The sequence below is a fragment of the Myotis brandtii genome, unplaced genomic scaffold, assembly GCF_000412655.1.
Source record: "Myotis brandtii unplaced genomic scaffold, ASM41265v1 scaffold68, whole genome shotgun sequence".
NCBI lineage: Eukaryota > Metazoa > Chordata > Mammalia > Chiroptera > Vespertilionidae > Myotis > Myotis brandtii.
This window is the reverse complement of record NW_005370657.1, coordinates 1,791,800-1,818,856: the sequence shown is the minus strand read 5'-3', so window position 1 is coordinate 1,818,856 and position 27,057 is coordinate 1,791,800. Positions and strand designations below refer to the sequence as shown.

The window sequence follows — 27,057 nt, the reverse complement described above, 5'->3', positions numbered from 1 at the left end:
CAGACAGAGGGACGGATACAGACAGAGGGACGGATACAGACAGAGGGACGGATACAGACAGAGGGACGGATACAGACAGAGGGATGGATACAGAGGGACGGATATAGACAGAGGGACGGATACAGACAGAGGGATGGATACAGAGGGACGGATATAGACAGAGGGACGGATACAGACAGAGGGATGGATACAGAGGGACGGATATAGACAGAGGGACGGATACAGACAGAGGGATGGATACAGAGGGACGGATATAGACAGAGGGACGGATACAGACAGAGGGATGGATACAGAGGGACGGATATAGACAGAGGGACGGATACAGACAGAGGGATGGATACAGAGGGACGGATATAGACAGAGGGACGGATACAGACAGAGGGATGGATACAGAGGGACGGATATAGACAGAGGGACGGATACAGACAGAGGGATGGATACAGAGGGACGGATATAGACAGAGGGACGGATACAGACAGAGGGATGGATACAGAGGGACGGATATAGACAGAGGGACGGATACAGACAGAGGGATGGATACAGAGGGACGGATATAGACAGAGGGACGGATACAGACAGAGGGATGGATACAGAGGGACGGATATAGACAGAGGGACGGATACAGACAGAGGGATGGATACAGAGGGACGGATATAGACAGAGGGACGGATACAGACAGAGGGATGGATACAGAGGGACGGATATAGACAGAGGGACGGATACAGACAGAGGGATGGATACAGAGGGACGGATATAGACAGAGGGACGGATACAGACAGAGGGATGGATACAGAGGGACGGATACAGACAGAGGGACGGATACAGACAGAGGGACGGATACAGACAGAGGGACGGATACAGACAGAGGGACGTTGTCGTGCTGAGCAGCTACCTAACCGAGCGCTCTCTTGTCCCAGCTTATTTCCAGCGATGCCGATGGAGCCATCCAGAGGGCCGGACGGTTCCGAGTGGAGAACGGCTCTTCGGATGAGGTAGGAAGCTCCCGGGCCCGGCGCTGTCACCAAGCGCAGGGCTATGAGAGCGCACCGGGCCGGCTGGGCCCTCGCTACCCAGAGGTCTTGCCCGAGTGGAGCCGGGAGGGCACACAGCTCCTCAGTGTTTCCTGAAGCAGAGCTGAGGGTGAGAGGCCGGTACTCTTTGTGTGGAAGGTGCTATGATAGGGTGACACAGACCCTTTAACAGATCTGTACGGGAGCCAGGGAGACAGGAGATGGGACCAAAGGCCAATGGGACCACAGCCCTTTGTGCATGGCCCCCGGAGTCCCAGGCCGGCCTCTGGTCCTGCCTTGTGAGCAACAAGGTCCTGGAGAGAGAAGCCAGAAATCACTGTGGTTGCGAAATGCCCTCTCTATTCAGCGAGGGCACGGAAAGGAGGCATTGCTGCCCCCACTCCTGGGCCAGGCCCTCACGCTGGGCTCTCAGTTGCTTTTCTTTCTTCTTTCAAACTTCCGCTGCCCGCTCTACCCCTTGGGGTCTCCCCTAGAACTGCAGAGGCCATGTAAGTGCCCCCGTTTTTTCTTTGCTGCCTCCTGGAGAGGTTGCCCGTCACCGTGCTTCAGCAGACCCCAGCTTCGGGGCCACCTGGCCTGCCTGAGCCCCCGGTCCCCGCCTCCTGGGCTCAGGGCCCTGCGCAGGTAACCCAGCCTTTCCGAGCCTCGGCTTCATCATCTGCAGTGGAAACTGTCTGGGACGATGGAGAGGATTCCGAGAGCTGAGCAGGGGGAGCTGTGAGCACGGTGCCCGGCACAGAACGTGCACTCAGCACGTGACGGTTGTCACGGTAACAGTGGTGATCATGGTCCTGGTGCCTGAGAGCCAGCCTCGCCCTCCTGGGCACCCTGCGTCCAATCCCTGGTGAAGGGCTATGGAGTCGCTCAAGGCCACAGCGTCTGGATGCTGTTGCCCATCTTCACCTTGGCCTTCACAGAGCACACCCACGTACCCGGGCGCCCACCTCGCCTTGTCCTGTGAGGCCAGGGGGCGGTCCCGTCTCGGGCTGGGCCTCTGAAGAGGTGTCCACATGCTTCTTGTCCAGAGCGGTGTCCGCTGACCCACACAGAAGAAGGGGCGCCAGGGGAATGTGCGCCCGAGGCTTGAGCACAGCCCTCCCCTAGGGCCCGGCCACTGAGACGACAGCCCAGGGCGTCCCGGCCGCTCAGTCAGGAGCAGAAGCGCGAACCCTCCGTTTCTAGTGCTCAGGGTGCCAGCACCGCCACGCTGAGCTTCTTTCTGCTTAGAGCACCAGGGACCGCAGAGGTTGCTCACCTCGAGAAGTCCTGCTGCTGCCAGAATTGGGCAAAACGTCAGCCCCGCCCAAAATGAACAAACTGCCCTGGGCTTTCCCCAGCCACACAGCTCGGCCCCTGCCAGCACCCGCGCCCAGAGGAAAGCCACGCCTCCCAGGAAAGAGACACAGAGCCTCCATGTGGGCCTCGCATCACCTCTCACTTGGATCATCACACAGTCCTCGCCCAGGGATGTCCCCTGGTCCCGCCACATGCTGGCGGCCATGTTCTGGGACCCCGTGGCGGGTGAGAAATCGCCTGTGGAGCGTGCTGGGCAGCAGCGGCCTGAGCCAGCCTGCCCGGCCCCCGTGGCTCCACACTCACCAGCGGCTCGGTGTGGGCAGCTCCCTTACATCTTTGGAACCGTTTGCTAGAAGGATCGATTTCACAAATCACTGTGGTCTGTTGTATCCCAAACACAGGCCCGTCTCCGATGGCCTCTGTGGGAAAGATGACAGCCAGGCTCGAACGTGGTCTCCGATGTTGTTTCTGCCAAAGACACTGAGCAGGAGCGCTCCATGCAGCACGCTGCTGTGGTTTGTATCGGGTCTCGGGTAAAGCTTCTGGCCGGCGTTACCGCCCAGCCTGGCAGGAGACCTGGGAAGACAAACAAAACAGGCAGGGCTGCGGCCCCAGTCAGAGGAGCAGGCAGGGCCTCGGAGCGCCATGCTGCTGCCTAAAAATGTCCAAACCCACGAACAAAGAAATGGCAAAACCACTGCACCATGGGGCTGTTTTTCCTTTTATTATTGAACTAGAGGCCCGATGCATGAAATTGGTGCAAGGGGCTCCACCCTCGCAGCCGCGGTGGCTTGCCTCAGCCCAAGGCAACCACAGCCCCGGCTTCCTTCCGAAGGTTGTCCGGTCTAATTAGCATATTGCGCTTTTATTATTAAAGTTGTTAAGGATGCTCAATACAGAATGGATACTGTGTCAGATATATGATTTGCAGACGTTTTCTCTCATTTTGTAGGATGTTTCTTCACTTTCTTGATTGTGTCCTTTGAAGCACACACACGTTTTTAAATGTGATGGTGTCTCCTCCATTTATTTTTCTGTTGTCTGTGTGTCTCGTGTCATATCTCAGAAACCATTGCCTAACCCAAGGTTGCTTGGTCGTTTTTTATCGTTTCTGTGGACATTACCTTAAAATGTTAAATTTGCCTTTTATTTTTTCACCATTGTCAGCGTAATGGCTTTGCCGCCTGTGGCTGGTACTCCAGTGCGTGACTTTGTGGTGCCCATGGTGCTGCGTTTCTCGTGCGCCATTCGTGGTTCAGGTGTCAGAGAGCTCCTGGTGCATGCGGGGGAAGCACACACGGGAATTCGTGTCAGGATTGGAGGGAGGGTTCGCACTCACTTTCTCCAGACACCTTTGAATTCCCAGCTTGAAACTTTTTTTAACCACCCCCGTGATGGAGGAAGGAGCTGGAAACTTACATGGAGGCTGGCTCCCTGTCTCCCTTCCCCGGGACACTCCCCGCCCAGCTGCCCAGCGCCGCGGCAGCTCCCGGGGTTCTTCGGGTACAATGGTCTCTTCTGGGTCCCCCTCCCCTTCAGTGTGTCGCCCTTCAGGTCCCAGCGTGAGTGGAGTGGGGTGTCCCCTGTCAGCCTGACCTGCCTCAGTGGGTCCTGGGGATTTGATTCTTTGCCTTCTTGTCCCCGGGAGTCACCAGCAGCCAGATTTAGTTTTGCCAGGATTGACGACTATTCTCAGGCTAAGAAGCGCTTCCATGCCCCACTACCTCTCCAGGTTCCCACTGCCTTTCAACTTGGGTTGGTAATGTCATACTCTCATAGAAGCAGACCAGTGCTTGTAAGATGATTTTAGTATTTTCTAGTACTTTTAGTTTATTCAGTGGGAGGGTTGGTTGAATAACCTGGCCCACCAGTACCAAACCTAAGTTGTAGCAGGAGCACTTTTCACATAACATGTCAAGTCATTCATCCAGCCCACATTCCGAGGGTCAACTCTAGTGCCAGGCAGTGATGCAGGGTGGATAAGACGGTGGTGCAGGGTGGATAAGATGGTGATATAGGGTGGATATGATGGTGATATAGGGTGGATAAGACGGTGGTGCAGGGTGGATAAGACGGTGGTGCAGGGTGGATAAGAGGGTGGTGCAGGGGGGATAAGACTGCTGTGGCGCCTGCCCTCAGGCTCACGGGTGTACAGGATGATTGCAACGCTTGGTGACGACTATAGAGAAAACACGCCGGGCCGTGGCAGAGTGAGGAAGAGCTGCTTAGGGTGGTCAGAAAGGCCTCCTCGGGGTCAGCACGTGAGGCCGAGGCCCTGAGCCGCACTTCTCCGACTGTTTGCGGTGAAGGACCCACTTTGTAATTTACAGTCTGTTGCAGACCTACATTCTGCTGTGGTCCTACTATGCTTGACCAGTATGCCCCACCCACCTCATGCACTTACCCCCGAGTTCAGTCACACCCAGATGGTCTGGACTCAGTTTAAGGGGTCACGGTCATGTCAGATTGCTGTAGTTTCCTACATGCTTGCTTCCCGTTCCTGCACGCTTGGTCGTGCACTGGTAGCAGCTTGCAGGCCAGCACCGTGGACCATACCTACTGCCTCGGGGTTCATCTGGGCCAGCCCCCCGCCTCCCCCCGCCCACGGCATGAGTCCTGCAGCAGCTCTACCAGCAGCCAGCTGCCTGCCCTGCTGAAGGCCTCCAGTAAAGAGAAGTTTCTACTGCCTTCATAGGTGTTTTCCTTCCTGACACCAACCAGTTCCCATACCTGCTGAGTGTCCCACAATTCGATTCACTTCCGACACAAACCACTCAGGGTTAGTGTCAGACTCCACAGCTCGAGGGCTCAGCCCACTGGGCAGCCTTCACGTCAGATGCCAATTGCGAGGATCAGGTCCCAGGTCACAAAGTCAGGGGTGCCCTCAGGCTCACTCATTTGCTAAAATGACTCGGAACTCGGAAAGCACGTTACTTACTATTATCCTTTTATTGTAAAGGATACAGTTCAGGAACAGCCAAGGGGCACAGAGCTTCCATGGACCTTGGTGTGTGCACCAGCCGGGAGCTGCTGAACCCCGGGGTGTAGGGCTTTGTGGAGGCTCCATCACATAGGCGCCTCTGATTAAACGATTGGCCATTGGCGATTGGATCGTTCAGTGCCTCATCCAGAGATTTCAGGCTGGGTCCGCAAGGTTTTTGGTTGTTTTTGTTTTTTTGGTTTTTTAATATTTTTATTGATTTCAGAGAGGAAGGGAGAGGGAGAGATGGAAACATCAATGATGAGAGAGATTCGTTGATTGCCTGCCTCCTACATTCCCCACACTGGGGATCGAGCCTGCAACCTGGGCATGTGCCCTGACCTGGAACTGAACTGTGACCTCCTGGTTTATAGGTTGACGCTCACCCACTGAGCCACGCCAGCCGGGCTGGATCTGAACGTTTCAAGCTCCTAAATCAAGGCTTGGTCTTCCCAGCGACCAGCCCCGTCCTGACGCTCTCTAGGGCCACCAGAGTGGCCTCCTTAGAGCCAAAGTCGCTCCCATCACCCTTAGCACTCAGGAAGCTCCCAGGCTTGTAGGCGCTCTGTGCCAGGACCCGGGGACAAATCCCCCCAAAGCAGTTAATGCAGCACCCCCACAGCAATTCATCTCCTCTCTCCGCATCTCTGGCTGCTAGAAAGTTTGTTTTAAGTGAATTCATTTGTCTGTGTCTTGCATTCCGAGTTCCCGTTTGCGTTCTCTGTAGCCGTAGTATAAGGCTGAGCCCTCGTCACCGGATCGGATCGGATCGGATCGTCACCAGGACCGTCACCGTGCTGCCTCCGGGCGTCCCAGGACACCTGCTCCTTTCCTCCCGAGACCTGGCTCCGCTCCCCTCATCACCACCCTCCCTGCGCTCCTGTGAGGACTTAACTAGCCTTTTAAATTGAAGTGCTCAGATCTGAACTCTGGGTGCCCCCTCCCCTAGGCACGAGTGGAGCAGGCCGGTCCCCTGCCTTGCCTGATGACATGGGGAACCACAGCACCCTCCCCGACCCCAGCTGTTAATGGCTGTGAGGTGACATCATGTGTAGCGGGGACAATTTTGGAGTCAAACGAACCTGGGTTCAGACCTCAGCTCTATCACCTGCCAGTTTATGACGACACCCGTGAGCCTCACTTCCTGTGGGTGGAGTGGGGACACGCGCCTGCCCCCTAGCAGCCACCCGCCCCACCCTGTGCGTTGCATCTGCAGTGTGTATTTGCACCTCAGTGGGGGGTTTTGCCTTGTCCACTGAGTCGAATCTCCTCAGTGTGTCTGTAATTGCTACTTGTCGGGAGTTTCCCGACATCTTGATTCTGTCACCTGCCTGTTAGCTCACCCCCACCCCCCAAGCGTTGGTTACCTTGTGCTTCCCCTGCCATCTGTGAGCTCCTCTGATTATTAATTGAAATGAGTGTGACCCTGGGTGGCGCCCTGGGGGCCTCCCTGACAGCTCCTTCTGTATCAATTAGGATCTGGCAGGGCAGGGGCGGACTTGCAGCTCCTTACAGATCTGTCCTCCTGGCACGGGAGGAGTCTCCACAGACTGCTGGGGGATATGTGCATGCGCACCGTCCTTTGGGAGGGCCATTAGCAGTCATTAAAGATGCACACAGCATTTAGCCGCAGCTCTATTGTTAGGATGTGTGTGCTAGCATTATTTAAAACAGGAAGAAAAAAAAACCCACACCTGGGAGCTACCCCAATTTCCATCAGTAGAGGAGTGATTGTGGAAATTATGATCCGTTTGAACAATGCACTGCTTCCCAGCTGTTGGAAAGGCGAGGTGGAGATAGATGTGACACCGCAGAGAAATGTCTCACATACAGTGTTAGACAGAAAAGCGAGTTCCAGAATGATTCGTACGATACCGCCCCATTTCCTTAAAACAACAAAGAAAGATAAATATGCTTGTCAGTATGCAAGAAAGTTCCAGAAGGGCACCCACGGGTTTGATAGCCATTTCCCGTGGAGAATGAAAACGGGAGGTCGGGAAGGAGTTAGGGGGCCTTAACTTCCCACTTTAGGCCTTTTCTGCTCTTTACATATTTTATACATTGATACTCAACTGAAGTGTTTGGTTTTTTAAAAGAATCTGCATAGTTGTTAAAAAGGACAGGGTAGATCCATATGTACTGACATGGCAATGTTTCTAAGGTATTTTCTTTAGTGAAAAAAAGCATGTTTTAGTATAATATCTATGATACTGTCTCATTCATGAAAACAAATGGCATGTGTAGATATTTACATGTATATATGTATGTATGCATGTATGTATACAGGTGTATGTATACAGGTGTGTGTGTGAATGTGGATGTTATGTATGTATTTATGTATAAAGTAAGCACATCTTTGTAAACTCACAGAGAAATCTGGGACTATCTGCACAATCTGGTAGCGTGGGCATTTAGGGAAAGGAAGTGGACTGGGGCATGGGGGGGATAGAAAAGGATTTTAATTTTTGTGTGATTTCACTTTTTTTAAGTAGCTAATATTTATATTTGCAATTCGGAAAATTTTAGTCTTTTTTTTAAAATCCATCTTCTTTACTGCCAGTGTCCTCTCAGCAATGTGAGCTTGAAGCGGAAGTAAGGGCGGTTTAAATGGTCACTCATTCATGCAACTCACTGTAGAGGAGACTGAAGATCCACAGGCATTTGCTGAGCCGCGATCGGATTGTGGTGTGAGCGGGTGGATTCCCTGTTTAAAGTTACAGGCCAGCGTTAGGGGCCGTGCAGGCTCCACGAGGGTGTACTGTATGGATTTCGACTGAGTTCAGAATGTCTTGGCCAGACGCAGTCTTCCTCCTCCACGTCCCACAGTGCCCGTGGGGTAAAAGAGACAGTGAGGCAGTGAGAGCGCTGTGGGCTCTGGACCCTGACGCCCACGTCTGCGGGTGCTTAGTCTCAGGGCTCCCTCGGCACATGGGTGAGCCCAGGCCTGTCTGCAGCAAGGAATTCAGTTAGAAGTGCCCTCCAGGGAGGGAGAGCACCTTCACACCAGGTGAACTAGGTGTGGCCGACAGGGAGGAGCCTGGAAAGCTGTTAGATAGACAGGGAGGAGCCTGGAAAGCTGTTTGATAGACAGGGAGGAGCCTGGAAAGCTGTTAGATAGACAGGGAGGAGCCTGGAAAGCTGTTAGGTAGCTTGCCTCCTGTGTCCCATTGTTTCTGGGCGACCCAGCAAGAATCTGTTCACCAAATGTACTTTCTCATCTACCCGTGAATTGCCTTCATTCCCTTTGAAGTCTGAGTCACTGCCCTCCTTCTCCTTAGCTCAGGCTGGGAGACACCAGTCCCGGGTCCCAGTCTTACAGAGCCCCGTATGCACACGTGATAAATCTGATTCTTTCCTCCTGTTAGTCTGTCTCATGCTAATTGGATTATTAGACCAACCAGAAGAACTCAGAAGAGCTGAAGGAAAATTACTTTTCCTCCCCTAGAATATGCACTTAAGATCTGTGCCTTTTGCTGTCCATTTCTACTCCATGTCGTCAGAAATTCGAACTTGTTTTCAGAGTCATTCTTCTGGAGTCCTGGGAAGAGGGTCTGTTTTGCTTGGTTCCCATTTCTTTTGCCAGCTCCTGGGTATATTCTTGTCTTTGCACCTCATCATGTGTCTTTCAACAAGGGGTGGGAAGTGTCTTGCTCTGCAAGGCTCACAACTTTCTTGGTGTTGGGCTTTTTCCCACATTAGCTAAGTATTCAGTGAAGATGACAGATAAATAGGTAACTTTTTCATCATTAAAAAGAACCCATAATTCGCTGAAACCGGTTTGGCTCAGTGGATAGAGCGTCAGCCTGCGGACTGAAGGGTCCCAGGTTCGATTCCGGTCAAGGGCATGTACCTGGGTTGCGGGCACATCCCCAGTGGGAGATGTGCAGGAGGCGGCTGATTGATGTTTCTCTCTCATCAATGTTTCTAACTCTCTATCTCTCTCCCTTCCCCTCTGTAAAAAATCAATAAAATATATTTAAAAAAAAAAAAAAGAAGAACCCATAATTGGATGGAGACATGGGCACGGCATGCCGCACTCGCGCCCTGGCCACTCTGTTCTGCAGTTGGGAGTTCACTCCGCGGGTGGGGGAGGCTGCAGACAGTCTAGGGTCTGGGTCATTTTCTGTGCCTTTGGCCCCCCTTGGCAGCCTGTGAAGCCTGTAGACCCCTTCTCAGAATAATGCTTTCAAATGCACGAAATAAAATGCCTAGGCCAGTGGTCGGCAAACGGCGGCTTGCGAGCCACATGCGGCTCTTTGGCCCCTAGAGTGTGGCTCTTCCACAAAATACCAACTTCTGCGCATGGGCCACAAAGTTTCAATCACACTGTACGTGTGCGCCCGCACGTGATATTTTGTGGAAGAGCCACACTCAAGGGGCCAAAGAGCCGCATGTGGCTCTCGAGCCGCGGTTTGCCGGCCACTGGGATAGGATAACAGAGGCAAACAGTTGTATTGAAAGAGTTATCACCCGGCCGGCATGGCTCAGTGGTTGGGTGTCGACCTGTGAACCAGGAGGTCATAGTTTGATTCCTGGTCAGGGCAAATGCCTGGCTTGTAAGCTTGATCCCCAGTGTGCAGGAGGCAGCTGATCAATGCTTCTCTCTCATCATTGAGGTTTCTATCTCTCTTCCTCTCCCTTCCTCTCTGAAATCAATAAAAAAAAAATTTTTTAAAGAAATTCGCCCTAGTCGGTTTGGCTCAGTGGATAGAGCGTTAGCCTGGACCGAAGGTTCCTGGGTTCGATTCCAGTCAAGGGCACGTACCTCAGTTGCAGGCTCCTCCCTGGCCTGGGCCCTGGTCAGGGCTCATGCAAGAGACAATCAATTGATGTGTTTCTCTCACTTTGATATTTCTCTCTGTCTCTCCCTCTCTCTTCCACTCTCTCTAAAAATAATGAGAAAATATCCTTGGGTGAAGATTTAAAAAAAAGAAGTAATTCATTTAAAGAAAAATAGTTATCAAAATGACTTTTTATGACCCAATATATAAAACTGTAATATACATGTTTTTTAATGAATACTTTAAATAACAAATCCAGCAGCAGGTCTCTTAACTATTTTAATTTTGAACTGTGAAGAGTGTGAACAATATTTCAAGATACCTGCAGTCGCTATGATGAGTTCTGAAAATAACTTGACTTTTGTGTATGTGACATGGTATCGGGGCTGTTTATTCTACTGTAGTTTTTGCATATATTCATAACTGATGAAATACTAAGTTTTAGTGAGAAGTTAGGGAAAATGAAGAATTTTTTGCCCCAAGTTCATGTCCTCCCTGGATTCTTTCAAAGTTCCGTGTTCATCAGAATTACCTGGGATGCTGGTTAAAATGCAGGTTCCAGGGCCCTGACCACAGAAATCCTGAGGAGGGCGCTAGTGGGCCCAAGGGTGCACAGTTAGCAGATCTAGAGCACTGAGCTCACAGGGTGAGCTTGGATCTGGCTGCCGCTGAGAGACCTCTCTGGGCCTGCAGCACTGGAGGCTCAAGGGGCTTCAATGTCCGGGTGGCTTCCAGGTTCTGCAGGCGCCTCCCAGGGCCCAGGGCCTGGGGACCATGACACCCGCCCCTGTGGGCAGCTGGCTGGTGGACCCCAGGGTTATGCGTCATGCGTGCTGCCCAGTGACATGGTGGAAAGAACTGTGCACCAGGAGTACTGTGCGGGTTTATGGTTATAAAATGAGTGGCTGTTGATAATGAATCATCCAGAAATTCTACAGGGAATAAAATCCAATTATACGGCCTCCTAGTCACAAGAAAGGTCAAGGCTAAGAGGCACCATCTCCAACGGGTGGTCAGCGTTAGCATCGCCCATAAGGAACCGGCGGATCTCTGGAAATGCGACAAGCTGAGGAGGACGGCGGCACCTGTGTGGTGTTCCGACCAGGTGTGCACAACCTGAACCCAGTCACGGGGCAGCAGACGAGCCCACAATGAGGACCGCTTTCTTTTTTAAAAGCGGAGGGTCGGGGGTGGAAGTGGGGAATGCTCATTCTCCACAAGTGTCAGTGTAATAGCAGACAAACAGAGTCTGTAGGAACGTTCTGGATTAAGGGAATCTAAAGAGACAAGGCACCAAATGATCCCCTAAATGACACTGTTGAGTCAGTTGACAAAACTGGAATACAGGTGGTAGGTTAAAATATTGAGGTTGAATTTACCAAAGTTGATAAAGCTAACTGTGCTGATGTAAGAAAACATCCCTCTTCTTGGGAAATGCACACTGAAGCCTTTAGGAATATGGGGCTGTTCTGTAGGCAACTTAGTCTTAAGTGACTGAGGAAATTGTGTGTGTGCGTGTGTGCGTGTGTGTGTGTGTGTGTGTGCGTGCGTGTGTATGTGTGTGTAGAGAGAGGGAGGGAAGGGGAACAAATGAATCCGAGGATACAGTGTTAGCAGCAGGTGGGCCTGGTCAAGGGCGCACACATGCTCCCACACTCTTCCTAGTCTCATGGCTTTTATATGTGCACATCAGTCGCTGAATTTTTGAAACTCAAGAAAATTCAATAAAAAGCACAACCATACTAAGATATGTTAACGTACTTTTTTACTCCTTGATAGATTAAAAAGGCAGAAGGTTAAGGACGCAGAAGATGATGTAAGGTTAAGACAGTTTCCACTCCACTGCATACTCTCTGCCCCGGAGCCCAGCGGACGCTCCCCACGCTTGGGAAGCTGGGAGAGGCTGTGGAGCTGGTGCGTAGGAGGTGCCGGCCCGGTGCCTGGCCGTAGAGCTCGCTCCCTGAGCGTCTGCATCCAGAGCCTCGGGAGAGACGGGCATCCCCGTCCACTGTCCACAGTAAGACTCACCTGAAAGCACAACAGAAACCATACAGAGGAGACGCCCGCGCCTCCGGCTCCTAACGAGCAGGACACATAAAGCGTGTTCTAAACCGGCAGCATCAGGAGAGGCCTGCACCCGGGGCCGAGGGGGTGCATTCCAGAACTCTAACGGCCACTCGGCACCGCAGAGCTATAGTGTAATTCATTACATCACTGAGATTTTCCTCATTTAACCTGTTCTCTCCATAGTTACCCAAAAAGCTTCCAGTAAAATTCAATAGTCCTTCCTAAGAAGAGCCTCTTTGTAAACTTGGATTTGAAGGACACTTCAACATGAGAAAGCAACTGACCACAAACACCTCGGAAATCACTAGAGACATGTCCGAACCGGAAAAATCTGTGCCAGCCCTGGCCAGTGTGGCTCAGCTGATTGGGTGTCATCCGTGCACTGAAAGGTTGTGGGTTCAATCCCCAGTAGAGGGTATAAAGGAGGCAGCCAATGAATGTTTCTCTCTCTCTCTCTTTCTCTCTCTCTCTCTCTCTCTCTCTCTCACTCAAAATCAATTTTAAAATCTTAAAAAAGAAAAGCATGTTCCTGAAGTCTGTCTATACGCATGGTACAATGTAGACACCAAAGGAGTTTGAAACTGTATGTTCATTATGATTCCATTGGAGCAAAATGACATATGTTTGCACATGTAGGAAAAACATTACAGGAAATCATACCAAATCGTTAATAATGATTATCTTTGGACAGAGGATTCTGGTTATTCATTATGATTGTCTGTATTTTCCACATTAACTGAGTAATTTTTATGATAAATTTTTAAAATTCTACAAAGAATATGAACTCAAGATGCTGGAGAGGTATCTTCCAGGTGAAATGTACCTTCCAGGGTGACGACAGAAGGGCGTGCCTCTAGGGGGCACCAGCGCCCAAGTATTTCGGAAGCTTCGGACCAGAAAGGAGTGAACTTTAAACCCAAGCAGAACCCCCGGAACCGCTGCAAACCTCGGAGGGAAAGCTGCCTTCCAACTGATGCCAGACACTCCCGCTTCTCCCGTTTGGGTCCGAGTCCCCAGCGATTCGCCCGTATCTGGAGCTCAGAGTCTGAGACTCCCCCCTGACCGAAAACGACAACCGCGCTCTCAGCCACCAGCCCGCTTTGCGCGCGCACCTCCGCACCTGAGTTTTTTCCACACTGCGCCTCCTCTGAGCCTCGGTGTGCTGTTATTTTTCCTTCTAGTTGAAGAGTCTCTCCTCAGCCAGCCTTCCTGTGGTTCTGGGTGATGTCCGTTCCGTCTTTTAGTTGTATTTTTGAAGTGGTTGTTTGCGGCAGCAGTCTGCGGTGTTTACCTATGCCGCCATCTTGGTCTCTCCCTCAGGAGTGAACTTTAAACCCAAGTTATACTCAGGTTAGAAATAGCTGAGCCCACGGGGTCGCTTGGTCCCTTTTCCCCACGCCCCAGAATGCTCCTGTGATGCCATTTAGACTGGGCGTCTTTTCTAATGACAACGTGGGCACAGCCCAGTCTCTATGCTTCTTGTTGTTAATCCTCACCCGAGGATATTTTCCCATCAATTCTTAGAGAGAGTGGAAGGGAAGGAAAGACACATCGATTGGTTGCCTCCTGCACATGCCACAACCAGGGCCGGGGATTGAGCCTGCTAATGAGGTGCATGCCCTTGACCGGAATCCCACCCTTCAGTCCATAGCCCGGCGCTCTATCTGCTGAGCCAAACTGGCTAGGGCTGTTTATATGCTTTTAACAATGACTTTTCTGGTTCTTCAGCCTCTGGCTCATTGTCAGCTTCTTGTTTACTTTCTAATGAATAAGCCTCCTCATGGCACAACGTTGTTCCGTTACAGAATGCCACTGCTCTGCCAGGGACCTGGCGAAGAACAGCCGTGCACTTAGAGAACCCGGAATACCACACCAGATGGTATTTCAAGTATTTTTTAGGACAAGGTAAGTATGCCATGATGGTGGCTGGGAGGGAAGGCTATTCAAAATGAAAATCAGTGTTGGCGTGATTTGCAAGTACCCTGTCTGTGTGACACTAACCAGTGTAAGGACACTAATTTTTTTGAGGGGGGGGGCAGTTGTTTTTGCCCCTGAGGAATAAAGGGGATTAGATCATCTGAATGAGTGACTTGAAACATAGAAGAATTTGCAGGGTGGAAAGCAACTTTAGATTTAACAAGGCAAGTGCCCTGAGTGTAGTGGGTTTTGAACACAGTGTAAGGCAGTGGGAAAAGAAATGGCTCCCTGAGCTCCAGGGCCAATGTGGAGCTGGCAAAGGCAGTCACGGCCCCTGCCTTCATGGGTTTGAATCCTGCCCCACTGTTACTCACCATAGGACCTTACACCTGGTACTCTCTGCTTCTCTGAGACTTAGTTTCCTTATCTGTGAAGTGGGGGTGTTACTGGTACACACCTAGCAGGTTTGGACAGATGTTTCAAAGAGATACACAGGAAAAACCCTAAGCCTGATGCCTGGCGCGCGGCAGGAGCTCCGCCATTAGGGTGACACACGTACGACGAAGGGCTCTGGTGAACATACAGGGAGAGGTGGCAGGCAGGAGTGTGGCTCACGGCAGAAGAAATGGAAGAACGGTCGCTGCTGTGGGATTGGAAATGAGTTAGACACATTTCTTATCAGACTAATACATTAGTTTGTAGAAGATGTGAGGCTTGAACTAGAAAATGAGAGTGGCCAGACCCAAAAGGTGTCTTTTTAAACAATCCGTTCCTGCACTATGCTAAGAAGCTCCCTTACTTGGCAAGGCATACTTCGTTATAAAGAAAGAAATCAGTGGGAAGTTGTCAGCCTCCCAAATGCTTGCAAAACATAGTCCTGGAGCAGTGATGACGGGAGGAAGATGGTGTGGATGCCTCGGCTTCCCCAACTGGCTGAAACAGTAAGGGGTCTAATAAGAAACCCAGAGGGAGGCCAGGCTCTAGGGGGCGTGGAGTCACAGGCTCTGTGATGTCATCAGGCTGGGCTTCCTCAGGGTCACAGAATGGCTGCAGCGATTCCAGGCATCACTTCGAGACACCACCATCCAGAGTTCATCTGGAAGGCCATCTCCAAGAGTGAGGAAGCCTTTCCAGAAACCTCTTGACGTTTATCTTCCTGTCTCATTGGCCAGAATGGGGTCATACGCTCACCCCAGAACCAGCCTCTGGCTAGGGGAATGGGAGTGCGTGATTCTAGAGCAGCGGTTCTCAACCTGTGTGTCTCGACCCCTTTGAGGGTCGAACGACCCTTTCACAGGGGTCGCCTAAGACCATCGGAAAACACATATATAATTACATTGTTTTTGTGATTAATCACTATGCTTTATGTTCAATTTGTAACAATGAAATTGGGGGTCACCACAACATGAGGAACTGTATTAAAGGGTCGCGGCATTAGGAAGGTTGAGAACCACTGTTCTAGAGAGTGACCGGGTTCTGTCTCAAGCTGGGTTTGGGATTGCTGCTCCCCGACCCTGTGCGAAGGGCTGGATACCACCTGGCGTGTCCCCTCACCGGGGACTGGAGGAGCCATTGGGTTGTCCCTGTCCTAAGCCCGTCTCTTCCCCAGTCCATCAGAACTACATCGGAAACGATGCTGAGAAGAGCCCCTTCTTCTTGTCCGTGACCCTTTCTGACCAGAACAATCAGCGAGTCCCTCAATATCGTGCAATTCTCTGGAGGAAAACGGTAAGTAACCGGCTTGGGCCGGGAGTTTCATCCCCACTTAACCTGTGTGCTGTGCTGCTTCTGTTTATGTAAGTGTCCACATCACGTGTCAGAAATGTCTTTTTTTAGGCAGGTTAAGGTAACAACCTGACGTAAAGGCATTTTTGTGGAGAAGCCGAGGGCAGCCTGAGGTGGGGTGTATGGACAGAGAGGCTCCCGCCCCTGCAGTTCTTCGTGAACTGCCCACGGGGAGGCGGAGCCCAGGGCTCGTGGGATTGGCCATTTGTGTTTTTCTTCACCACAAACGATGTGGGTCCTTCGTTCATTCCCTTTCACGCTCCCAACATCTACTGGGGTACTTTCCCTGCGTTAGTCACAGTGGGAGGAGGAAACGGGCTTCCACCAGGAAACAGAGGACTCACACAGGCCTTCCGCAAGATTCGGTGGTTTCTCGTTCGAGTCTTGGACTTGGGGCTATCACATTTGGGGCCTGTTATGTTTTCATGATCTTTGAGGCTGATCTGACCCTCGACTCAGAGACCAAACCCCCTTCTCGTCTGGCTCGGACGGCACATCTACTCACAACCCTGAAGGCCCGGGTGACCTGTCAGTCCGTCCGTGGAAGAGGCTGTAATGCTGAGACCCATGAGTGCTGGGGCTGGGAGAGGGGCAGACGCTGTCCAGTCAGCACGATTCTGCGTCATATAATGACTTGACTCATAGCTGAGCCACTGAAGGGAATGAGAAAGGCCAGACGTGTTTCCTTTAAGTGACCAGGGAGGGCGCTTTCAGAGATGGGAGTTGCCACGCTTCTCCCTGATCGGGCGTTTTGACTTTCCAGGGTACCCAGAAAATATGCCTTCCCTACAGCCCCACCAAGACGCTCTCTGTGAAGTCCATCTTAAGGTGAGTGCCGCCGAGTGGAACCCCAACCCCAGGAGCCTGTATACGTGGTTTTCCCGGGGTCACTCTGTCAGCTCTCTGTCTTCCTCATCTGTAAAATGGGGATAAACTAGTACTTGCCTCACAGAGACTAAACGAGACGGTCCCTGTAAAGCATTTAGCAGAGGGCCTGGCGTAAGTACACGCTTTAACATTAGCTCTTGTGTTTACCTGTCACGAGCAGAGGAATCCTGGCTGAAGGGGCCTCAGAGGTCTGGTTCAGTGGCCCTGTTTTTCCTCTCCAGGGGCATAGGCAGCAGGAAATGCGCCTTGCCTGTCCAAAGTAAAACAAAGAACAACCTTGTTCGGGATGGTCTTTTGCCATTCGTGCAGAGGAATTACCACAGGAAGAAATACCAGGTCATCTTCATTACATCTCAGTTTATCATGACTCGCTCTGTAACTGTCAATGAGTCACTCTTTTAGGAAATAAAAGTAAGAATCATGAAGATTAGTCAGGGTTGCCCAAAGCAAATGCTCTTGATTCCTCTTCCCCACCCTCTTACCATCGAGTGTCATTGGGGACAGTTATATAAGGAAAGTACAGTGTGGTGTGTGGTTACTGTCCTATGTTCACATAGTTACTCCTGGATTCCTCCTCGCTCGTCTGGGGGCCAGGCCCTCCCATGATTTCCTAGGACAGTGGTTGGCAAACTGGGGCTCTCGAGCCACATGCGACTCTTTGGCCCCTTGAGTGTGGCTCTTCCACAAAATACCACCTGCGGGCACGCACGTACAGTGCGATTGAAACTTCATGGTCCATGCGCAGAAGTCGGTATTTTGTGGAAGAGCCACACTCAAGGGGCCAAAGAGTCGCATGTGGCTCGCGAGCCATAGTTTGCTGACCACTGTCCTAGGAGATGCTCTCTAGCTTCTCTGAAGAGCCAAGACCTGCTCCGCGTCGTTCCCATTCCTGCCGCGCCTGCCTCATGCTCTCTATTCTGTTTCAGTGCCATGAATCTGGACAAATTTGAGAAAGGCCCCAGGGAAATTTTTCATCCTGAGATACAGAAGGTAACAGAACTTTCTGCTTCATAATTGTACCACTTTGATCGGTGTTAGGTCCTGGAGAACTCACTGAGATCCTGGTATGCCAGGCCTGAGAGGCAGGCTGGGAATCTGTATTCTAGGCACAGCCACAGCTGAGACCGCTAGCAACAGGCTCCTCCACCAGTGATCCGAAAGGGGTGTGCTCAGAAGGATCTTATTGGCCTAAAAGCCCCTCCTTGTACTGAGTGATACAGAGTTATGTGGAATGTCAGATTTTAAAAAAAATAATAAATATGAAATGTGGCTCTAGCCAGTTTGGCTCAGTGGATAGAACGTCAGCCTGCGGACTAAAGGGTCCCAGGTTCGATTCCGGTCAAGGGCACATGCCAAGGTTGTGGTCTCGATCCCTAATGGGGGGCGTGCAGGAGGCAGCCAATCAATGGTTCTCTCTCATCATTGATGTTTCTGTCTCTCTCTCCCTCTTCCCTTCCTTTTTGAAATTAATAAAAATATATTAAATAAATATGAAATGTGCTTGTCAAGCTGCGATTCAGGTAGAACGCTGTGCTGGGACCAAAAGGGACTGAGGCAGAACCAGGTGTGTGAGGTCCAGCTTGAAGCAACTGTAAGCCCTGTTATGCTTAGAAGTAATTTTTATAGCAAACATAAGAACAGTTAGAGTTATAAGTCGGTGTGCCTCTGGCACTTCATTTGTATGGCTTATCAACCCTTTCCTTCTGGGAGGGGATGTGACCCCCAGACACTGAGCCCCAAAACCCACGGAGCGCACTGGTGCTCCTTCCCGTGGCTGCTGCTGAGCTCACCTCTGCCCAGTCGCCCTTGCCTGCTCGCCCTTCCGTAAAGTAAGAGGACAAGTAAACGAGATACAGCAGCCTCTGCTGTTTACAGCACAGCAAAGACGTCTGTGCTGTTTCTACATTTATGGTCCAGCTTTCTTTCCCTTACAAGTAACTATTCCCACTCTGTTGCCCAGTGCGTGTGTGTGTGTGTGTGCGTGTGCGTGTGTGCGTGTGCGTGTGTGTGCGTGTGCACATGAGTGTGCCGCTTGGCAGCAGTGTTTCCCCGGCTCTCACCAGGTTTCTGTAGACCTCCCTTAGGAAGCTGTGAGCAGCAGGCTTTGGGTTTAGGGGAAAGAGTTCTTACAAATCCCTGGATCTAAGAAGTAAATAGAACTAAGCCACCTGCATTACGAAGACAGCCTCTTTCCACCAAGTGGCTGCTGCTTGGAAATGTGGTCTGTTTCTGGCTGCTCTGTCGTAGCAGCATTTTTCTTGGCCAGAACCTTCCAGGAGGCAGTGTGTGCAAGGCCAGCTGAGATGACAGGGACCTAGGGGTCTGTGTCTTCCTTCCCACAGCCGTGCACCGTCTTTGTTTCCAGATAATATGACTTTCTGAAATGACCAGGTATTTTGTAAAAGTCTGTAGAGCTACATTTAATTGTTTACAGCACTTCTGGGTGGGGGTATAAACTTCAGTAAATTAAAGCTCGGCTTTCATAGGAAGTCGAAATACAAGGATCGCTGCTAAGCACGGACATAACTTTTCAAACTTTGTTTGACAGGACCTGCTGGTTCTCGAAGAACAAGAGGTAAGTGCCTTGCTGAGCCGTCTGTCCCTCTGTGCTCGGCGTCCGCGTGTATCACCACGCTCTCCTTCCAGTTCGACCTCTCCGTGTCTACGGTACTTCCTGACACGGTTTCTCAGGGGTGGTTCAGGGGTGTCTGTGCAGCCACTATAGAGACGCAAACAGCCAAGCTACTTAAATCTGCTGGGGAATATTCACATTTTAGCCTCGGGATCGGTGCAGGTAGGAGATTTTAATTTTCATCCAATTAAAGTAGGCGTCTACACTTGATCACACACTCGGTTTATGGAATGCCATATATAGTGTGGTTCCAGCCCTGTCTGTTGCCCCACTTTAAAAAAATGTTTTCTAAGTACATCACCAACATAGAGAAAAACCTAAAATATTATAAATTGGCAATTTGAGTAAGTAAATTACCGTTGTGCATTCTTGCCTCTCGGTACGTGGTCATATCATTCGTCCAGTTGCTCAGGCCAAACTTGGAAAAATCCTAGCATCTCTCTTTCTCTCAGCCCATGTCTGACCCATTAGCACATCCTGCTGACACAGCTTCGAGACAGTCCCTAATCCACACATTTCTCAGGCTTCCCCTCCCACCACGCTCATTCGCTCATTCGCTTAATCCTGCCAGCTTCCCAGCGAAGCGGGAGGGTCCTCAGCCGGGTCCTGGTGGCAGGGGCCAGTCACAGGGCAGCCCAGTGACCAGTCAGCAGAGGGTCTCATTTCTGCTAATGACTCGGCTTCACCCAATTCACAGCCGTCCTGAGAAGACTGTGGCGTGGGATTGGAAAGAGCAGCGGAAGCCCGGCTTCCAGCTCCCGTCCCACCGCTCACCTGGTACCGCCTCGGGCAGCCTCGCCTTCCCTGGGCTCCCGCTGTCCTGTCTGTAAAATGGAAGTGGATTTGGTGGACCTCAGGATCCCCTCTGGTTCTAACAGGCTGTCAGTTCATAGCTCAGTGCTCTGGTCATTGACCCCGACCTTCTGCCCTCGGCTCGCTAGCTGTCAGGTCAGCTGTGCCTGGTCCCGGGCCTCCTGACAGTCCGCTGGTTTGCTCCTCTGGTCCAGCGGTTCTCAAAGTGGGTCCCTGGACCACAGCCTCAGCATCACCAGGGAGCTTGTCAGAGATACTCATTCTTGGACCCAACTCCAGAAATGACTTGGAAATTCTGGGAGTGGAGCCTGGCACTCTTACTTTTAATATATTTGTATTGATTTCAGACAGAAAGGGAGAGAGAGACACACACACACACATTACTGATTAGCTGCCTCCTGCACGCCCCCTACTGGGGACTGAGCCCACAACAGGCATGTGCCCTGACCCGGAATGGAACCCTGGTTCATGGGTTGACACTCAATCACTGAGCCACACCAGCGGGCTAGCACTCTTTATTTTAACAAGCCAACAAGGTGATTTCAATGCCTGGCCAGGTTCAAGAACCTCTGCTTTAGTCTCTGCACTTTTCTTCTGAGAACCCCAAGCCTCTGTGGACCCCAAGCCACTGGGGGTACTTTTGAAGGGACCCCTGAGAGTGGAGGAGGAGGTGCCAGAGTTCTGGAGCCATGTGATCACTAGCAGCATTGCCAGAGAAGGGAGAGTTAGAGAATACAGAACCCTAAAGCGGAGAGATCCCTGACAGAATGTGGAGTTTACCCAACACTGAGGCAGCTTGTGAAAAAGAAGTTGTATCTGACCCGTTGGTTTCTTTCTCGTTTATTCTGCACACAGTTAGGCCATGAGTCTTCAGCCACCCTCTCGGTACACCCAGCTCTGTGGTGGGCCCTGCAGAGCTGGTGGAAAGTAAGACCTGTATGATCCCTCCTTCTCAGGACTCAGGTTCCAGTGGTAGAACAGACAAATACGCAAGCTTAATAAAAGCAGCAGAGTGTGAATGTGCTCTTAGAAAAACAAATAAGGTGCTGTGATGGAGAGGGACCCTGGGGGAGGGTGACTATTTGGGGAGGTCAGGGAAGGCCTCCCTGGAATGGACATTTGAGCTGAGAGCGCGTGATGGGAATGGCCCCCACGGAAGGAGCTGAGGAAGGGCTGCAGGTGGAGGGGCCAGCGTGGAGCGCCCTCCCTTGTCCCTGCTCCACATAGAAAATCACTGCATGTAAAACTACGGTGGCTGGTGGGTGTGTATCTGCCCCTTGCTGTGTTAGGGACAGAAACTGTCTGAGACCCTTAGACATTCCAAGTCTTGGCTCCGGAATGTAGCTGTCCTGACGCCTGGCATTGTGTCCTGACCCCGCACCTCTGCCCCCACGATTCTGGTCTGCCCCTTCACGGACCACAAAAATTCCCCCAGCAAGTGGAGGGCCAAGCAGCCTTGTAAAGGTGGATTCTCTTCCAACCCTAGATTTTACTCTATTAGGAAATACTTCAAGAAGTGCAAAAGCAAAGTATAGAGGCTAATGTAATGAGACGTAGAAACTCACCCGTGGCTTAAGTGAAAAAACTATTAAAAATACACTGAGCTCACCCAGCCGGCGTGGCTCAGTGGTTGAGCATCGACCTATGAACCAGGAGGTCACAGTTCAATTCCCAGTCAGGGCACATGCCCGGGTTGTGGGCTCAATCCCCAGTGTGGAGCATGCAGGAGGCAGCTGATCAATAATTCTCTCTCATCATTGATGTTTCTATCTCTCCCTTCTTCTCTGAAATCAATACATTTTTAAATACATTGAGTTCTCTGACCTCATTCCTCTTCTGTAGAAGCTATTACCTTGCATTGGGTATCATTCCTGCAGGACCTGATTTCAATCCAGTGTTTAGAGTTGAGGGTAGTGGACTGAACATTTGTACTAGCTACTTCTTTTTTTATTGAATTTATTGGGGTGACATTGGTTAATAAGATTATATAGGCTTCAGGTGTATAATTCTATAATACATCATCTGTATATTGTGTGGTGTGTTCACCGTCCCCTGTCAAGTCTCCTTCCATCACCATTTACTCCCCCCTCTACCCCCTTCTACCTGCCCCCATCCCACTTTCCCTCTGGTGATCACCATACTGCTGTCTGTGTCTATGAGGTGTTTTGTTTTGTTTTGTTTTGCTTGATGATTCCAGAGGTGGGGAACCATTTTCTGCCAAGGACCATCATTTGCGAGCCATACAAAATTATCAACTTAAAAATTAGCCTGCTCGCCCTGACCGGTTTGGCTCAGTGGATAGAACATCAGTCTGTGGACTTCTCTGTACCTATGTGTCTGTTTCTATTTTGTTTGTTCACTTATTTTGCTCATTAACTTCCACATATAAGTAAAACCATTTGGTACTTGTCTTTCTCTGTTCTGGCTACTTCTTGATTGCCTTCCCCCCATATCTGTTGTGTGACTTCTTGAGATTCAATGTCTTTAAGAATTGGGGGAAATGAGCTACAGTTTCCATTTCTATTTCTAAGAGCCCACAGGTTTCAGCCTCAGACTGTCGTATTGAGCTTTGACTGCACTGAGCTCCCCAGTGCTGCCTGGGGTCTGGGCCCTGCGGATGGGTTGGTCGGAAGATGGTACCAGCCTGTGGGTTCTGGGGGCCACTTACCTGCGGCTCTGTTTGCTGCGGAATGGACCTGGCCGCCTTAGGACATTACAAATGAACGAACTCATAAAAGCAGAGTTTCACTGTCAGAATCCACAGACAGGAAGGCGTGACTGTTTTTCGTGTTGGTCAAAACTGGGATAGAGGGGCGGGAGTCATCCCCCCGGGCCCAGGCTGTCATGGCCGTGTCCCTTGGTAACAACCAGCACGTCGCACAACTGGGCATGCTCTGCTGACGAGATGAAAGTCACCACCTTTTTTTGTCTTATTGCAGGGCTCTGTGAACTTCAAGTTCGGGGTTCTTTTTGCCAAAGACGGGCAGCTCACTGATGACGAGATGTTCAGCAACGGTGAGTGTCTCCCCTGCTGACAGGACCCCCCCCTCCCCCCCCGTTTCAGCTCTGATGACCGAAACCAAACTTGAAACTTGCCGGTGGGGTTGGAGCCTTTATTTAATGCAGAGAAACCGCCAGTAGTTTCAGCAAAGTGTGGGGTGAATTCCCAGGGTAGATTTGGTAGGGCAGATGTTGCCCGTTTCGTTGGTTTGATAAATATTTACGGGTCGCTTAACTTGTCCCGGGTCTCAGTGGGAAGTGACGTGGGGTCGAAAGAAGCTGGTTCTGCATAATCAGGAGCAGAGGGGGGCTCTTCCCTGTGAGGTCAGGGCTGGGGGATTGTAAGATGGCGTCATTTCCTGTTATTTAGCACTTGTTATGTTCAGTGTCTTCTATTATTCGTGGAAATGGTCATCATGTGTTACCTCGCAGTGCGAACCCCTGTGGCCCCGCCGGAGGGGGGGCTGGTTAGTCTGATGCTGTGGCTTCCTTCCTGTGTCCTGGGAGCCGTGGGCCTCCTGCCGGGCCCATTCCCTTTCCCACCGCACCCACCGTTCGTCCGCAGAGCTGGCTCTTCAGCGGCTGCAGCTAGAGGAGGAGGACTTGCTGCCCCTCCTCACACTTTCCCTTTTTCCACAGAAATCGGAAGTGACGCTTTTCAGAAATTCTTACACCTCCTGGGCGACACAATCACTCTGAAGGGCTGGACGGGCTACCGCGGCGGTCTGGACACCAAAAGTAAGCTCGCCCTGGCTTGGCACTGCTGGCCTTGGTAGGCCTCCTGCCGCTGGCCTGACCGTAATTGACCTTATACCCAAGTCGGGGAGAGAGGGTAAGCGGGGGTTTGAGCTCCACACCAGCCTGGCTCGGGGTCGCTGTTCAGTCTGCCCGTGTTTCATGGACACACACGGTCAGTATTGGTGTCATCTTGTGTTACTTTTGTCCTGTCCACTGGCGGTAACTGGAAGGCGAGGAGTTACAGCACACTCTCCCTTTTAGCCCAGACTTCTCACGCCTTCCTGACTCCGGGGCGAGGCACGACTCTGTTAGCAAGCGAGCGGAGAGCGGGCGGGGGAGGGCTGCCCACGGGCAGCGTTCACACTGCGCTCCCCACAGGTGGATAGTCCAGAGGGACCTTAAGGACCATCCGATTGTATGCAGCCCCTCATCTGTCTCACATGGAGACCCTTCCTCCGGCCCCGGCATTCACTGCACCCACTCAGTGCGTGTTCGTGTTTTACAGATGACACCACAGGGATCCACTCGGTCTATACTCTCTACCAAGGCCACGAGATCATGTTCCACGTGTCCACCATGCTGCCGTACTCCAAAGAGAACAAGCAGCAGGTGGGTGCGAGCGCCGGCACGCGGCCGCAGGCCCTCACATGTGACTGACAGCAGAAAGCTCCGCCGGCTTCCTGGAGTCAGACTAAGGTGCCAACAGAGGAGCAGAGCTTCGGCCCCAGTTCAGGGTGCTGTTTGCAGTCTCTGCACTGGAACCTTCCACAGCCTTAGGGAGAACCACCCTCCCTGGTGCCTTCGCCAGAAAGTAATGAAGGGCCGGAGGGAGCAGTGCACGCCGTGTCTGTGTGAGAGCGTGTGTATCTGTGTGTGTGAACATGTGTAAGCATGTGCGTATCTTCATGTGTGGATGTGTGTACCTATGTGTGTGAATGTGTATGTTTCTGCATGTGTGAGTGTATCTGCATGTGTGTGTCTGCATGTGTGAGCATGTATTTGCATGTGAGCGTGTGTATCTGTGTGTTAGCGTGTGTATCTGTGTGAGCATGTGTATCTCTGTGTGTGAGCATGCACAGGGATCCACTCGGTCTATACTCTCTACCAAGGCCACGAGATCATGTTCCACGTGTCCACCATGCTGCCGTACTCCAAAGAGAACAAGCAGCAGGTGGGTGCGAGCGCCGGCACGCGGCCGCAGGCCCTCACATGTGACTGACAGCAGAAAGCTCCGCCGGCTTCCTGGAGTCAGACTAAGGTGCCAACAGAGGAGCAGAGCTTCGGCCCCAGTTCAGGGTGCTGTTTGCAGTCTCTGCACTGGAACCTTCCACAGCCTTAGGGAGAACCACCCTCCCTGGTGCCTTCGCCAGAAAGTAATGAAGGGCCGGAGGGAGCAGTGCACGCCGTGTCTGTGTGAGAGCGTGTGTATCTGCGTGTGTTAACATGTGTGAGCATGTGTGTATCTTCATGTGTGGATTGTGTACCTGTGTGTGTGAATGTGTATGTTTCTGCATGTGTGAGTGTGTGTATCTGCATGTGTGAGTGTATCTGCGTGTTTGTGTATCTTCATGTGTGGATGTGTGTATCTGCATGTGTGAATGTGTGTGTATCTGCGTGTGTGAGCGTGTGTATCTGCGTGTGTGAGCATGTGTATCTGTATGAGAGCGTGTGTATCTGCGCGTGTGTGTGAGTGGTTTGTGACTCCTGAGAGGCTGTTTTGCATTTACGCTGCCTTTCCCCTGTGACTCCTCGCAGTGGGCCTTGTGTCTTGTCCGGGACCTAAAATAAGTGCGTTCTGAGTAATGGCTGATGAGTGTTTGCAAAAAGATAATATGATCTATAAGACAAAGTATTTCCTGTCTGGCCCTTTACAGAAAAAAAACACTGACCACACGTCGAGGAGATCATTTTGGAAAGGTCAGCTGGGGTCAGCTTAGGTAGGGCCTTGTTTTAACCAGTATCTGCGTCAGAACTAAGCTTTTCTAAAAATCCCCAGGGAATTCGGATGCACTGCCTCTTGTTTGGGGGCCTTGGATGCCAGGCTAAGGCGATGATGAATGAAGATGAACGCGATCAGAAAAGTAAAATGGGAGAAAGTGGAGACAGGGAGGCTGGCTAGGAGGCTTCTGCAGAGGCTGGATGAGGACATGAGGCCCGAATTGGGAGAGGCGAGGTGGAGACGGACAGCAGAGCCGGGAGCCGGCTGGTAAAACCTGGGAGGCAGGCGTGAAAGCGGCCAAAGCTTGGGCTCTGGTCCTGTGGCTGTTGCACTGTGCTGCTTTTTCAGCTCTGTGCTGGGTCTGAGCGGCCTTCTCAGTGATGCTATTTATGCTCAATCCAGGTGGAAAGGAAGCGCCACATCGGGAACGACATCGTCACCATTGTGTTCCAGGAAGGAGAGGAGCCCTGTCCTGCCTTTAAGCCTTCCATGATCCGCTCCCATTTTACACGTATCCTGGGCCTTGTGACTGCTCTGGTTCGGTGGGCTATCACTCAGCCTCATAGGACGGAAATGGCCCTCTCGCCAAGAGTTATCATTGACTTGCATGTTATAATTGTTTTGTGTTGATAGATTCTTACATCTGCCATTTGGGATTTTCCCTCAGCATCGTTCTGTCTTCTCTCTCCATCCCTTGGAGTAATTGTGGATTAATTCCCAGACAATCCTTGACTTCTGAAATCTCTTCCCTTCCCCCAGGTAGTCTCTGAAATGAGGGAAACTTCCTACCGTCCATCGATAAGAACTGAATTAGAAGAATTCTAGCAAATCCTCTGAGAAATTTGCTTTGGGTATAAAAACTTGCAAGTGAGGATAAAAAGCCAAAATACTATTTCTTTGTTGATTCTAAGCCCTCATAATAGCTGCTGCATTGTCATCTCTTAAAATTTGAGAAATGATAGAATTCATCATTTTTATTTGCTTCCTCTCGTTTCTGTGTAGCTCTTGTTGCCAGCATGGGACGGGAGGGTGGCTCTGCAGGTGGCCGAGGGCGCTCATTCTTTTTAGAGTTTCATTTCGCTTTGGGCACATTTGTGTCTGGAAGGGGCCAGGCAGGTAGTGCGTGCAGATTCCTTCCTCTGAGGCGAGATGGGGAAGCACTTTGAGGAACTGATGGCTTTGCCGCCCGA

The 27,057-nt window shown here is 51.3% G+C and overlaps 1 protein-coding gene across 3 annotated transcripts in view; it reads left to right on the top strand.

The window, feature by feature from the left end:
* Nucleotides 1-27,057, top strand: part of GARNL3 (GTPase activating Rap/RanGAP domain-like 3) — an 83,143-nt gene that overhangs the window by 31,456 nt on the left and 24,630 nt on the right. For all 3 annotated transcript variants that reach the window (XM_005881466.2, XM_014529330.1, XM_014529329.1), the window contains exons 3-12: nt 918-992; nt 13,961-14,060; nt 15,682-15,800; nt 16,621-16,685; nt 17,672-17,735; nt 19,294-19,320; nt 23,130-23,205; nt 23,830-23,928; nt 24,434-24,537; nt 26,270-26,378. In XM_005881466.2, coding sequence (XP_005881528.2) covers nt 918-992; nt 13,961-14,060; nt 15,682-15,800; nt 16,621-16,685; nt 17,672-17,735; nt 19,294-19,320; nt 23,130-23,205; nt 23,830-23,928; nt 24,434-24,537; nt 26,270-26,378 — 838 coding nt within the window. The remainder of the gene's footprint in view (nt 1-917; nt 993-13,960; nt 14,061-15,681; nt 15,801-16,620; nt 16,686-17,671; nt 17,736-19,293; nt 19,321-23,129; nt 23,206-23,829; nt 23,929-24,433; nt 24,538-26,269; nt 26,379-27,057) is intronic.